General features: G+C 40.0%; 2 protein-coding genes across 2 annotated transcripts; one reads left to right on the top strand and one right to left on the bottom strand.

The window, feature by feature from the left end:
- Nucleotides 1–1,663: 1,663 nt before the first annotated feature.
- LOC143296351 (histone H1.2-like) lies at nucleotides 1,664–2,260 on the top strand. Its single transcript, XM_076608229.1, has one exon. It carries the CDS (start codon nucleotides 1,700–1,702, stop codon nucleotides 2,258–2,260), a length of 561 nt encoding a protein of 186 aa, XP_076464344.1. The 5' UTR covers nucleotides 1,664–1,699.
- A 4,577-nt stretch (nucleotides 2,261–6,837) lies between these two features.
- On the bottom strand, nucleotides 6,838–13,815 carry LOC143296657 (bile acid-CoA:amino acid N-acyltransferase-like). The gene is made up of 6 exons (XM_076608686.1): nucleotides 13,536–13,815; nucleotides 12,678–12,947; nucleotides 11,939–12,099; nucleotides 8,701–8,784; nucleotides 8,430–8,571; nucleotides 6,838–6,953 (listed from the first exon to the last, which is right to left on the bottom strand). The coding sequence occupies exons 1-6, from the start codon at nucleotides 13,813–13,815 to the stop codon at nucleotides 6,853–6,855; spliced, it is 1,038 nt and encodes a 345-aa protein (XP_076464801.1). The 3' UTR covers nucleotides 6,838–6,852.
- Nucleotides 13,816–15,324: the final 1,509 nt, after the last annotated feature.

Genomic DNA, 15,324 nt, shown 5'->3' with positions numbered 1-15,324 from the left:
ACACACATTCACCTCTACGTCACACACACACACACACACACACACACACACGCATTCACCTCTACGTGACACAAACAGAAACACACACACACACAAACACCGTGCTCCCTCAGTCAGCACACAATCTCATATCACTGTGACTCGGAGTTTAAAGACGATCCAGTGACGACTTCTGCTGGCCTACTGTTACTACTACTACTACTATTACTACTGCTACTATCACTACTACTACTATTAGCTTGTTAAGTACACACACACCACTCACTGACACACTCGCACACGCAACGAGCACATTGCCAAGCGGGCTCGATATGAACTGACTGACCTAGATTTCCAGTCACGTTTATTCTAAATTTAGGCTGATATCATAGACCCTCTACATGCTACTTTCACACATAATACAACTCAACACAAATACTCTGAGCTTAATAACTTAACACATCCTTTATCAAAGAAAAGAAAGAAAACACAGCTGACACATTATCATTCAACAACAAAGTATCCGTTCAAATCACTCTTGCTTGGTCGTATGCTTTTCGAACAGCCCGCCATTTGAATTTGAATCTCCAGTCAGAAAAATCACCAGACACACTAAATACAGTACAGTCAAAACCAAATGTTAATGATACATGCATATAGCATTGTGTGTGAATGTATGATTTGATTTCTAAGACAAATCAAATCTGTTTATCTCCGATTCGACGACAAATAAAATGACCTGTGAACATCGCCATTCTTCCTACATTGACCCTAACGAACAGACTTGAATACACTCATGAAACAAAATACTGTTGTTAAAAGCTTTCAGTTAAAGCCATTATCGAATTATAAACGTGTTTTATTCATTAATATGCACACTATAGTGTCACTGAAGCTCTGTATTAAGAATAACAATTCGACAGCCAGAGCCGGTCAGTGAACGACGCCATTGCTAACAAAACAAAAATGTCTCGGAAACAGGGCAAGAACAAAGTGAAAAACGGGCCTTAAACTCTTTTCATCGGGTAAAATTAACAACATCTTCTGTTTGCCTGGTCGATATTGTAAGTAAGCGTAATACGCAAGTTTGATTTCAAACACAAATGGACGAAAACGAGTGGTCGGAAAATTAAGTAAGAGATTAGAGAGACTGGGGGAAATGGCAGGCGGACTCGATTTTGTGTTTTGTGGTGCTGATAAAATTGCTTTAAACTTACTCCGTATGATCACCCGAAACAAACAACTTGCATGATTGGCTAGATAAGCATTCCAAAAATTTGTTCAAAACATATTTACACTGACAGTACCGAAATTCTGAGTGAAATGAATAATTTTGTGCATCGAACTCGTTTCAGCTGGTCGTAAAGAATAACTTTATTTGAAGATTTCTTTTTACCAAGAATGAATACAGTCTCACTGAATATACCAAAAGAAAGATAATTTTTTGACAATTCTAGTGATATGCTATATGTGTGTGTTGTTATTGTTTTCGATGAGATAACCACCATGAAACAAACACCAACAAACACAACTTTGCCCAATCGAGGCCTCGCGAGGGCCAGTTTGCTCGCGCCCGCGCGGCGCTGTCTTTGCAGTTCGCTAGCGCTGCATAAATACCGTTCAGCCGCCGTCGGGGCTTCATTCACAATCTTGCCTAGCCAGCGAGCAGGAACTCCAAGCTTCAACGACCTCTCTTGCTTCGTGTAACGCGCTCTTCGCCATGTCTGACGCCACAGCAGCCCCTGCCAAGAAGGCCGCCAAGCCCAGGAAGCCGGCCAAGCCTGCAGAGCACCCCAAGTACAACGTCATGATCGCCGCTGCCGTCACCTCCCTGAAGGAGCGCGGTGGTTCCTCCCGCCAGGCCATCCTCAAGTACATCATGGCCAACTACAAGGTGGGCGTTGAGGTCACCAAGATCAACGCTCGTCTGAAAACTGCCCTGAAGGCTGGGGTCAAGGCTGGCACTCTGAAGCAGGCCAAGGGCACTGGAGCTTCTGGCTCCTTCCGCATGGGAGAGAAAAAGGTGGCGGCTGCCAAGCCCAAGAAAGCCAAGAAGCCCAAGGCTGCTGCTAAGAAGCCCGCCGCTGCCAAGGCCAAGAAGCCCGCTGCCAAGAAGGCAAAGTCCCCGGCTAAGAAGACAGCTGCCAAGAAGCCAAAATCTCCAGCCAAGAAGGCGGCCAAACCCAAGAAGGCAGCCAAGTCTCCAGCCAAGAAGGCAGCCAAGCCCAAGAAGCCCAAGACCCCCAAGAAGGCCGCTGCCAAGAAGCCGGCCAAGAAGTGAGGAGCCTGCCTCGGTTCCCCTCCCCATCAGGCCCTTCTCAGGGCCACCTTCGTCTTCCCAAGTGGGTTGGACATCTCCTTGCAAAAAGTTGACCGTTACTCTGTGTGTGTGTGTGTAGGGGGGAGGGCTGGGTGGGGGGGATGGCAAGGTTATTTAATTTAAACATTGGTTTTCAATTGGGAATATCTTCCATTAAAAAACTAGGTGAACCTTCTCCAAAATGACTGATAAACCAATTAGTAAAAAACAAAACAAAACAACCCCCCCCAAAAAAAAACAAAACAAAAAAAACCAAAAACTCACCGAAAAACAAAAACAAAAAAACCCAAAAACAGCAACAACAACAACAACCCCCCCCCCCCAAAAAAAAAACAAAACAAACAAACATGGTACATACTGAAATGGGATCGAAGAGGGTAAAACGAACTGTTCTTTTTCGTGTAAAAAAAAAAAAAAAAAAAAAAAAAAAATTGAGGGGGTTCGGGTTTCAATACTTTTTGGTTTTGATTTGCACATTAATTTTGAAGGTTTTTTTTTTTCCTTGGCAGGGTGTAGGTGGATGTGAATCATTTCTAGAGATGAGGCTGGGATCTTTCCTCTTTTTTTTTCTTTTAACAATTTTTTTTAACATGACACGTTATATCTCTCTGGGAAGACTAAAAAAAAAAAAAAAAAAAAAAAAAAGATTGGGTTGACTCACACTCAACACAGACACATGCACACACACAGACAAAGACAAACACACACACACACACACACACACTCACTTTAGAATGTAATTTTCTCAAAGAATGGTATTCTGTACAGATTAGAATAAAAATGATTGAAAACGGATTATGAAAAAAACCCAAAGAAACAACCCCCCCCCAAAAAAAAAAACAACAACAAAAAACCCCAACAAAACACACACACACACACACACACACACACACACACACACAAACACACCCTATGTCGACGGGAGGCAATCCATGCATGTATCGTTGCAAGATAGTATGTATTGCCTCCCGTAGACCATTCCTTTTCTCGCGTCCGTCTGTGTCTCGTGGACACATATTGCTTGTTGTGTATGCATGTGCGTGCGCGCGGAAATGCGTGCTGGCGTGCACGTGCTTCTCTCTCTCTCTCTCTCTCTGTTATGAATTATGATTATGATGATGATTATTATTATTGACGTGGATTATTTAGTCAGTCAGTAAGTAAAGAAAGAAATAAACAGATAAATAACCAGTCGATAAATTAGCAAATAAGGCTGACTTTACACTTAAAACTGTGAGGATGAATGTATTTTGATATGTAGTGTCCACATTTGTTGTTGGTTTGATGAATCGGGAGATCCATCTCTTCCCCCCCCCCCCCCCCCCCCAGTCAATAAAGTATTCATACTCCACCAAAAAAAAGTTAGAAATCAATAACTGAATTCAGTCTTGAACTTAGAAAACTGTGTACATATTTAAGGTCTTTGTTTCGGTGAGAGAGAGAGAGAGAGAGAGAGAGAGAGAGAGAGAGAGAGAGAGATTGATAGAGAGAGAGAGAGACAAATATGTCCCGATATGAAAACAGTAAACAGTAATGAATGTTTTTGTTTGGGTTTGACACATACACACACGCAAACATAACATATGCAGGAAACCACATGTCAAATACAGACGCACAGACACATATATACACGAATGCACACATATATATACACACGCGCGCAAACATACACGTGCAGGAAATAGATATGGACAGCGACAGTCTGTCAGCATACAACTCAGACATCACCAGAAACATGAAAATTCTGTACTGACTGACTGACAGACTAACGGTGTTTAATGTGTTTATAGTCTTGTCTGACACACTGTTGGTGTTTCTAGTGTTGTCTGAAAAAGTGTTTGTGATTACAGTGTTGTCTGATAAACTGTTGGTATTTACAGCTTTGTCTGACACACTTGTGTTTAGTGGTGTCGTATAAATTTGTTGTCCTGGTGTAATATTATGTGTAGTAAATAGTTGTGGAATTAAAGAACGATCAATGAAAAACAAGACAATTCCAAACAGACATGGGCTCTGCTGTAACGCCCCTTTGCACACACACATTAATAAGAATAAGAATAACTTTATTATCTCCAACTGGAGAAATTTGGTCAGGTGCATTACCACAACATAGACAAGTAAACAACATGGGGACCATAACTGTAAAAAGTCAACAACAGCTTTTACGAATATTACGAAGACACAAATGTAAAAAAAATATCACATACACCGTTTCATACATACATCCACACACTGCAGGTAATAACTAGTATTTTTAATGTAAAAACAGAAAGAATTAAGAGACATTATTTGAATATAATTATATAAGCATAGCCTACTATATTGCACACTGATTATAATAGATAAGAATAAAGATAAATTGCGGAAAACCACAACCAGATAATCAGCACACACCCGCACCCACCCACCCCCCACACGCGGAGTAATAAACATATGTTCTCAAATAAAAGCATTTCACATATTCGCTTTTAAAACATTGCAATTAATTATTACATCGTAATTATTAACAGAAATATATTTAGAATATGGACGTTAGCATTAGACATATTGCATTGAACATTCATCCTGCATATTGCACATTATTCATCCTACATATTGCACATTCATAATAAGCAATTGTCACGTTTTTAAGCTCAGTAAACACACACACACACACACACACACACACACACACAACGAGAACAAGGTACAACCTATCATGCACGGACTTTCACACGTCTCACATGAGAGTGTACACATGTACACAAACGTGAAGCTAATGGTTCAACACAAGAATCCATTCATGGCATGCAATCTTTTTCTTCTGACAGAAACAGCTGGCATCAGTAAATAAGCAAACTTCTTGTCTGTCAAACAAGGAATTCTACTGGGATCCGTTTTAGGGTCACTTTTATTCCCTGCTTATTTCAACAGCATGCACTGATAAGAGAAATGGAAATGCAACATAAAACTGACCCAGGAGCCTGTAAACAAACAGATAAACTTCAAGATCACATTCAGAGACTTGATTACTGGACTGAATAAATTCACATTTCTTAAAATGCTCCGAAAAAAGAGAGAATTACTGTATCAATATGACAACAACAACAACAACAACAAAAATCAAACTACTATTCCTCAGTAGAAAGAAATACAGATATCCAGAATTCTATGTGAATGAAAATAGTTCACAAAACACAGGGTGATTATTATTCACAAAGATCAATGTTGACCTGAGTACACGACATAGGAGAACGTCTTTCAAACAAAATACTTCAGTTAGCAATTCGGAAGAATTTTTTTCTGTGCACACGTTCTTCCAGTCAGTCATCAATTAACTTTATGGAACAGCTGTAGAAACAGGAATTTGAAAATCATTCAAAATATGTATAATGGAGTACCGAAAGTTCCCTAAGTCTAGCATCCTGACTCCCTAATGACTATAAACAACCCAGAATATCATTTTTCCACGACTGGCTGTTCTTCAGCAATATTTCAACAAGCAATTTGCGTGTATTACGTTATGTATGGATATGTTCCTAAAAAGAGAAGGGAAGCTTTAATAATGACCACAGACACAGCAACATGTTATTTTAATCTAAACAAAATATTGTTTGTACAAGTTCACCTTCCTATACTCTGGTGGAAAAATCTGGGATAACAGTCCAGATAATAAAACGTATATTTATACGATCTAGAAAACAACAACATAGTTTCCTTGATTAGAAGAGAAGATTTTAAAATACTGTAAATCTAAACAAACATTGTAAATGGAACTTCCTCCACCATGGAATATCAAACCAATATTACGATAAGAGAGGAAAGGTCTTGAAGATTCACTTGTGATAGTCACTTTATCCAGTAAAGGAATCGTTAGGAAAAAAAAAGTATTCTTTATCCAATATCATCTAGCTTGGAAAAAAGGCAATCTAGTGGGTACAAACCTTGCAGATCGGAAGCAATTAGATTTACTCACAGTGCTAAAACCCATCTACCAATGAACAACTCAAACCAGGGTGATGAACTGATTTTTCGAGGTGATAACATAGTTTAAATTATGTGACTTTGACGCATCTTGATTATTTAAGAAATTCTTTGAGTCCACGGTAAAGGAGGGGTGGCCATCGATTCTACCACACCGCAAGCCGTGTTCTCCAGATCTGTCCAGACTGGTGTACGTACACCAGGCTTTGCAAAACTAAACCTGTCGATTCAATTTTTCTTTTATGTTCATTCTTGTTAATTCAGTATCTACTTAAAAATATTCATATGCAGTAAACAAGTCGATGGTGTAGTCAAGTGTCATCCACTTCAAGGATGCGTCTTTGGGTGTGTTGCTCTAATTACCTGACCAACACGACAAGTGTCTGTGTCTCTCGGGCCTGGTTAACGCCGGGATATCATTATGACAGGAAGCGTAGAGTACAGCCTTGTCACGCAGTCCCAAACCAAAATGGACCTCCATAGCAACATCGTCATCGTCATCGTCCTCCTCCCCCTCCATCATCATCAATATAAACAAAACAGTCCCAAAGTCTGTGGCCTTTCATGCCCTGCTCTTTTTTTTTTCTTTTTTACGAAAGATGGGTTTTCAGAAATGTCAGTATCCGTTTCCAGGAATCTTCCTGTGCAGCCGCGTGGTCAGTCGGGTTACCGCCCCACCGCATTTCCAGATCTGTGAAAAGACAGAAACAACAACTTGCATTTTCATCTGGGGTGGACATGTGACAAATTCCTCCTGACGTGAAATAGTGTGACAAAATGTTTGTTGTGGTCTTCATCAGCTGTGTCATTTGATTATCGTCTGCTATTGGTCATGTCTCATACAGTTTAACTCTCTCCATACGAACGGCGAAAGAGACGACGTTAACAGCGGTTTCACGCCAATTACCATCATCAAAATATTGCAAGCAGAAGGCTCTTATACTGAAGAGGTGAATGTTGACAAAGAATACCACAATTCTGACGACGGAAGCTAAAGGTTGGGTCATTCAGACACCCACTGGACATCTGAAGGGTCTGTGTAGAGGAGAAGCGAGGACTTGTCGTACTGAGTGAGTTAACTAACATTTACTGCATCTATTCCGGCGAAACAGAAACACTGCGGAAGTGCATAAATGGAGATTTATGTGAGACAAAGAAATAAATACATTAACACTTTTGTGACTGATTACGTGTACTTTTGTCTTTTGGAAGGATGATTTTGAGTTGTACTTCTGGTGAATGGTCAACTTGTGAAAGAAAAACTTTGAAGAATGGAATTATTTCCATAAAGAAGTAGACGTTCTTCAAAACATCGGAGCATTGACGCTTTCCAGTGTACTTTTGTGCACTGACAGCTCAAGTAAAAAAACCCAAACAATTTCAATAGCTTCGGACACTCAGTTTGAAGCCATCATTGCTTATTGCTTTCCATCAAGTTTCATAAAAAAAGATGAGTTACAGAAAAAAAAGGGAACTCAGAAACTAGCGCCTTCGTTCACATTTCATTTGAGATATACAAACAACAAAAATGGCAGAAAAAAACGTACCAATACAAGTTAGCATTTATTCAATATGAAATAAATCTGTTGATATCACCAGCTCCATGGAACAGCTAACCAGAACTATACCGGTGCATGGTAGCTCAACTATGTTTTGTACCAATGAAAACCTACATGATATAGATAAATTAAACAACGCAATAATGAATCGACGAGCTAATACATTAACTGATGCTCTTGGTAATATAAAATGCAAAGATATTACAGACACAGAGAACGATACAATCACACCAAGTTTTTTTTTTCTCCATTGCCTTGAAGGTTCTGTTTTCTCAATACATATTATTTCATTATGACTATCGCAAAGTATTTTTCGCATATGATGTTCAAGTTGATAAAGTTTTCAGATTACAGTGATACCAGATTTATTATTGTTAGAAAAAAAAGCAAACAACAGAAAAACAGACAGAATTGTAGTCAGACTAGTAGTTCTTACTGATGTTTATGACTTGTTATTTGTGTCTTGGTTTATTTCCGCAGTGTCACTGATTTTGCAATGAAAACGGGATGCACGTGTTCCCTGCCACAAACTCTCTCATCACACTTACTCCAAGTTGGGTGAAAACAGAAACTGCAGTGAGGGGAGTACGGTGGTTCCAGTAGGTGACCTGCCCCTGGATAGTGAACCACCTCCATCAGATGTCTCTTATCCTCAGGGTACATGCTGTGACAGACGTCGGCCAGTTCCACGTTCACCACCTGATCATCGTCACTCACCAGCATCAGGACGTGGGCTGAACTCTCCCATACCTGGCACACAAACACACGTGCTCGTCACCCCCATCCCCCAATCTCTGTGTGTGTGTGTGTGTGTGTGTGTGTGTGTGTGTGTGTGTGTGTGTGTGTGTGTTTGTGTGTGTGTGTGTGTGTTTGACTCACAGGGATGAGATCATCTCTGGTGACTGGAAGGCAGTCTGTGGTTTCGTATCCTCTTTCTGTTGGCTTAGCTTTACTCGCGTCATCCTGCAAACACACGGTTGAGTACAAATAAGGACCTTGATCCTGCAAACACACAGTTGAGTACAAATAAGGACCTTGATCCTGCAAACACACGGACCTTGATCCTGCAAACACACGGTTGAGTACAAATAAGGACCTTGATCCTGCAAACACACGGTTGAGTACAAATAAGGACCTTGATCCTGCAAACACACGGTTGAATACAAATAAGAACCTTGTCCCTGCAAACACACGGTTGACTACAAATAAGGACATTGTTAACAAGGATACAAGTAAATAATTTAAATTTGAAAAAAAGGACACAGAATTAATGTGTCACTCTAATTATCGTAAGGAAGGCTAATATAGAGAAAGTCAGAAAGAACAGAATCAGATTGAATCAGTCGTTTGAAAAACTTAAACGGTTGGCAACCACAGAAGAAGACAGCTTTGCAAACCATCCTGATTCGTTTAATCAAATATGAGCGAATGTTAATGATAAACTCCCAACGCATTTTTGTGTGTTCCATCCATGATTTGTATTTCTTTTTTTTTCCGTTTAATTGTCAAGAAGCCCATTTAAGTTATAAGCTATTGGGAACGAGCACGTGCATACTGTTGAATACTTATTGATCTGTGTACGATTTCGTATTTTCCGAAAAAGACAACTTGGGCGAATGTAGACAGTGCAAGAGCATCACATTGAGTATATAGCACAAAAACCTTTTCATGCACATATTCATAATTTTGAATGTAATGCTGGTGACGAGTGAGGTCTGTTTTAAGAGAGTTATGCCCCTGGATACAAAAGATAACTACTTATTCAACATAACACTCCTCGACCAGGTGCATTTGAGAAATGTGTGTGTCAATGTAACTTCCATACTGAGCAAAAGAAGTTCCTATTTAAACAACAACAAAAAAGAATGTTTTCTATTTCTACGTCAAAAATCAAAGTTAAAGTTTACCCTGGACACATAGGCACACACACAAAAGCACTCACACACATAACCGAAACCGGGTTATCACATAGACTCCCTTTGTTGACACAAGTGGGTCAAAAATCATTCTGACTGGATTCTGAGTAGATTCCATTGTTGCTAAAGAACAGGGCGGATTCTGTAAAGGCAGAAGTTTCACGAACAGATGAAATATTTTACCTGCGTACTGAGTACGCATATTTCTACATGCCTGCAAAACGGGGATCCTCGCAGCACATTTGGAAAGAAGAATCCAAGCCATATAAATGAGAAGTTATCGACAGACACCAGACATTAGGCACACTGGTCATTTCATCAACGGACAAGTGTGCCAACCCATCAATCGGCACATCGAATCAAATAAAGATCTGCTGATATCAATAATTAAGAAAAGAAACCTGCATTGGAATAACCATGTACGCTAACAATATCGCGTGAACTTGTTATTACTCAAGAGATGATGATAATTAAAAAAAAAGAAAGAAAGAAATAGAGAAAAAAAACGCTGCAGAGAAGACACAACAGGAAACCTTACTTCACTCCTTTGCAGATAATCGTTCCGTCCTTTCGATGTAAGTCATACACTGAGTGACAACCCGCAGTGTTGATGGTCACAGCTGCCTTCACCACCTGAAATACAGCGTGACCGGCCTGGTCAGTCTTCCTGATCCTTCACGTCTCTTCTCTCACAAAATAACATTCTGCATATTTAGCAGCACTATTAAGCCTATCATTACTCGATACATTCATTCGATAATGTTTACATGATGGACACTACATACACTGATACAGAGACACACATTCTCAAACAGGTACAGCCATACACACACACACACACACACACTCACACACACACACACACACACACACACACAAAGTGTGAGTGTGTACACAAATAATTATACACACCTACAACACACACACACACACACACATATATGTGTGTGTGTGTGCGCGCGCACGTGTGAGTATGTACACAAATAAAATATATACACCTACAACACACACACACACACACACACATACACACACACACATATATATAATATACATTGACAGATATGCAAAGGGAACACTGTTGCACGAACCATCCATGACAAGAAAAGAGAGAAAATGGAAGGACGGGAGGAAGAGATAGAGACAGAGAGAGGCCGCGCACCTCCCATATCCCCCCCTCACCCCCCCACCACACACGCGCGCGCACGCACACCACTACGTGTTCGTATAATGAACCAATGAAATCATGGAAAGGTATTTTTACAAAGTACCTGTGGGCATCGCCATGCCATCAGCATTGAATATTCACCTCCCTTAGAATTGCCCACCACACCGATTCCACCGTTCTTCACTGCAGTGTGTGAACTGAACCATGACACTGCTTCCTGTGAATCACAAACACACACACACACACACACACACACACACACACACAGAGGCACGCGCGCACGCATGCATGCACGCACATGAGTGGTTCAGACATTTAACATATATGCATAATTGACAACATCTGAACCTTCTGCTTGCACGCACACTTGATGGGGATCTAATATATGCCTTTAAGATATGTAATCCATATCTGCATTTTGTGGTTTAAGGAAACATCCATAAACAGCATACACTTTACCGGCATAAAAATGTGGTTAAAGTTGGTACATGTGCATGTAAAAGGCCACCAATACAAAGAATGTTTCAGTATCAGTATCAGTAGCTCAAGGAGGTGTCACTGCGTTCGGACAAATCCATATACGCTACACCACATCTGCCAAGCAGATGCCTGACCAGCAGCGTAACCCAACACGCTTAGTCAGGCCTTGAGAAGGTGAATAAATAATAGATAAGCTTACATAAATGAATAAATAATAATTATAATATAAAAAAGGTAGTAGTAATGATGATAATAATAAAATGATGATAATAATAAATAAATAAACAAATAAATAAATAAATAAATACAAAGAATGTCATATGGGAACTGCAGTGCATGAGCGCAGAGGAACACAGTGGATCAGAAGTAGAAATCTTTAAGCTGATTAGAAACACTTGATGCATTGCTCGTGGAATATAACGCTCGTCCACCTAATTGAGTGAAGGTAACTGCCAACCAGTGTGAACATTTCGTCATCCAGAGAACTGTGGATGACTCGGTGTTTAAACTGAGATGATTACACGTCAAAAACTCATGAACTTGACAATCTCACCTCAAAGTAGTCAAACGGGACATCCTCAAGTTTGGCGGGCAGATCCTGAAACTTGAAATAAGGCAGCGCCAGCACAGCAAAGCCATGCGATGCCAGCAGAGCAGCACGGAACTCTGACATGGTACCAGCCATGTCTATCACACCTGGGTGGCGGCCGTCTCCTGCAGCACCAACGTTCGTTCATTACGTCTTAAAAGAGTTAGCGGATGTTCACTGACTGAAACAAAACAACATTTTTTTGCATGGATATTTTCGGATGTTAACATCACGTGGGTTCTTTTCATACACATTTGACTTGCTTGCAATCAGTCAGTGTACCTGTTTTGTGGTCGATTTAGACAAAGTCCGAGAAACCTGAGACTTCGTCAGATGTTGTTTTGTCCCCTTCTTATTGGACTTCCGTCCCCATCCAGATTCGTGCAATGTTCATTGATCAGCCAACCTTAAAACTTTCATTCTTTGATTTCTGCTGGATGGAAAGACTCAGAGATGAATCTGGTAGCTGGCCAGAATTATTACAACATATTCTTAAGTGCTAAAAAAAGAAGGAAAGGAAAAGAAAAGTGTATGTAAAATAGTTCTCAGCCATCTATGCCGAGAGAGGAATGGAGGAATGGAGAAAGAGAGGGTGGAGGGGTGGAAGGTGAGAGACAGACAGAGACATAGACAGAGACAGAGACAGAGAGGTCCACATTTCATTCAAAGTAATGTTTCTAATCTTGAAGACAGACTCACTCACCAGGAGGCAAGAACATCACTCCCCGTACACCCCCTTCCTTCACAGGTATCCGTCTCACGTCTGCCGACCTGTTCAACCTGGTCACTGTGGTGCTGTATAGAGGTTTCTGGGTCGTCTCCTTGAAAACCAGATCCTCCACAGACCAGTGACCCAGATAGAGGGACAGCGTGTACAGGACAGGGTCTTCCCCGTTCTTCACCAGCATGCGGACGTTCTGAGGGCCAGAGGGGCAGGGGCTCAGACTCCAGAACGGTCCCATAGGGTCCACACCTGACACACATGTGGGAAACTGGGTTGACACACCTGACTGAGGAAGATCATCAGATGTGATTGTTTAAACATAATTTGATATCTTTTTTTTTCTTTATCCAAATGCAGTCAGCCACCAAATTCCATATAAAACTATACCAAGAGTTATAAAAAGACTGGCTTTCTGGGAAAACTTCATGGTCACACTGTGAATATTTAAGCACAGGTGAAAAGCAATGCCTTTGGAAAACAAAATATTCGAGCTGACTTTGAACAACTGGACACTTAATTTTAGATACATTGACAATGACCAATTCTTTGAACCCGGACAAATCAAGGTGAAAAGAGAGAACACACATCGTGTTTTGCTTTTTATCTGAAACCTATTTGATCAAATCCAAGAAAGCACTATATACAGCTTAACTTAACAACAACAACAACAACAAACAGACTCCAGTAAATGGCTTTGGGCTGTGTCAAATATTCCAGGAACATATCCCTTTGAAAATATACATACTTCACAAGACATATTAGAGGGGTTGATTAGACATGATCATACATGTCGGAAAAAAGCCTGTCTCTCCTACGTTCGTTTTCAACTTAAAATACCTGTGTACACTCCTCCAACTGAAGCATCTCGACTCAGATCAAGGTCACCTTCCTCACTGGACACGTAGTGACCACACGAGGTAAATGTCACAGGCTGTCTGTGCCACTGTGCCTGTGTCGTGGCATGCAGCGTGACCTTGGCCTTCGTTGGAAGTCCTTGAACTTTGATGTGAACTTTCTGGTCAAAGAGGCTGACCTTGGGTGTGACCTGTATGGGGTCTGGTTGGGAGGACACGTGGAGGTGATGGGTGGGGTGCTGCACGGAAATCCGCTGTAACATGGTACTTTGCTTTCTTGAACACGCCGATGCTGTGAAGAATCAAAGAATCTGTGAGTGAATTGTTACATTATAATCACATCTTATAAAGTTGTATCTGTACCAAAGGAATATCACACACCAAACTAAACAAACATACCAATCAATATGTAAGGTAAAGACAACTACCTGCGACAATTGTTGGACTCGTCTCTAAGGTTGATTACCCTAAACAGTGCTCAGATAAGCTACAAAACACGGGGATTTCAGCTGTGAGGCATATTGTCACATGAATGAAACAATACCATGTTACATCATTCCTTTGAGCACTGCATTGACTCTTGGTTGTGGCATGCATTCAGTACAAAATGTCCTTCCTTTGCCACGGTTTATCATTTTATTGTATGATATGTGCTATTTCATCTCATGATGTTGTTTTCGTTGCCTACGTATTACTGTAAAGCGTGGTGAGCATGCCCCTGGAGTGAGTTACCACGTTCAACAAACACGGATTATTGTTGTCATCATCATCATAATCAAAAACATAATCATCATTATCATGATTATAATAAATATTATCATGATAATGTTAAGTATTATTATTATCATCGTTGTTGTTGTTGTTATCATTATCATTATTATATCTTTGATATAATCATTATGGGTAAAGTCAACACAGAAATATACAACAAGAGCCATTCATACCATAGAATCGAGTGGAACCACTGACGAAAGCTGTAAGTTTGGCTTTTAGAACGTGGCTGCCAATCTGATGACCTGGAACAGAGAGAAAATGTAGGGGTTCCTTGTAGAGAAAAAGCAATGACGGTGCTGTGTCACTAAAAATGTAAGAGACAGACAGAGACAGAGACAGAGAGACAGAGACAGAGACAGAGAAGGCAACACGATCAAAGTAGATGGTTTTGGAAATTTTACGCCTAGCTTCTCAATTACAAAGAATACGTAGAAATAATAAAAGAAACAGCTTTGAAAAAAAAAGAAAGATTATCAATTAATTAATTAATTAATTAAATAGATTATCAGATTAATTAATTAACGAATAATCTATTTATATATTTTACCAAGCTGTTTCTATGATTATTTCGACATATTCTTTGTAATCAATTAACTAATTAATTAGAAAACAATATCCAATTAAAACATACAATACACGATTTTCTAAAAATGGCCAAATTCAATTTTCCTTATCAGATCAGCTGTTCTGGAACAGGTTAATCATGGAAATAATATCACTAACAATAATCCATGACAATCGCAATAGAAACGTCTGGTACAAATCTTGAAAACAACACTTTGAAACTGCAACATAAATCATGTAAACGTGAAGCTGGTTTACACTCTTAAAGAAATCAGAAAAATCAAATGAACAAAAGAAAACTAAAATGGATGGGAAGGCATCACGCTGAAACGAAACCTGTTCTATGGAAAAACGTCAAATTTCGTAAACAAACAGATGTGAAAGCTGGTACGAGACATGGAAATTACTTTAATGAAACGAAAGAGGTCTTAGAA

Source organism: Babylonia areolata, chromosome 21 (genome assembly GCF_041734735.1).
Source record: "Babylonia areolata isolate BAREFJ2019XMU chromosome 21, ASM4173473v1, whole genome shotgun sequence".
Classification (NCBI taxonomy): domain Eukaryota; kingdom Metazoa; phylum Mollusca; class Gastropoda; order Neogastropoda; family Buccinidae; genus Babylonia; species Babylonia areolata.
Note: the sequence above shows the minus strand (reverse complement) of the source record. Positions and strands in the feature narration are given on the sequence as shown.

Coding starts and splice junctions, on each gene's coding strand:
- LOC143296351 (XM_076608229.1), top strand. CDS start 1,700: ATGTCTGACGCCACAGCAGCCCCTGCCAAGAAGGCCGCCAAGCCCAGG.
- LOC143296657 (XM_076608686.1), bottom strand. CDS start 13,815: ATGTTACAGCGGATTTCCGTGCAGCACCCCACCCATCACCTCCACGTG. Junction 12,948..13,535: donor AGTTGGAGGAGTGTACACAG/GTATTTTAAGTT, acceptor CATGTGTGTCAG/GTGTGGACCCTATGGGACCG. Junction 8,785..11,938: donor TCCCGTTTGACTACTTTGAG/GTGAGATTGTCA, acceptor GTGTGTTTGCAG/GATGACGCGAGTAAAGCTAA.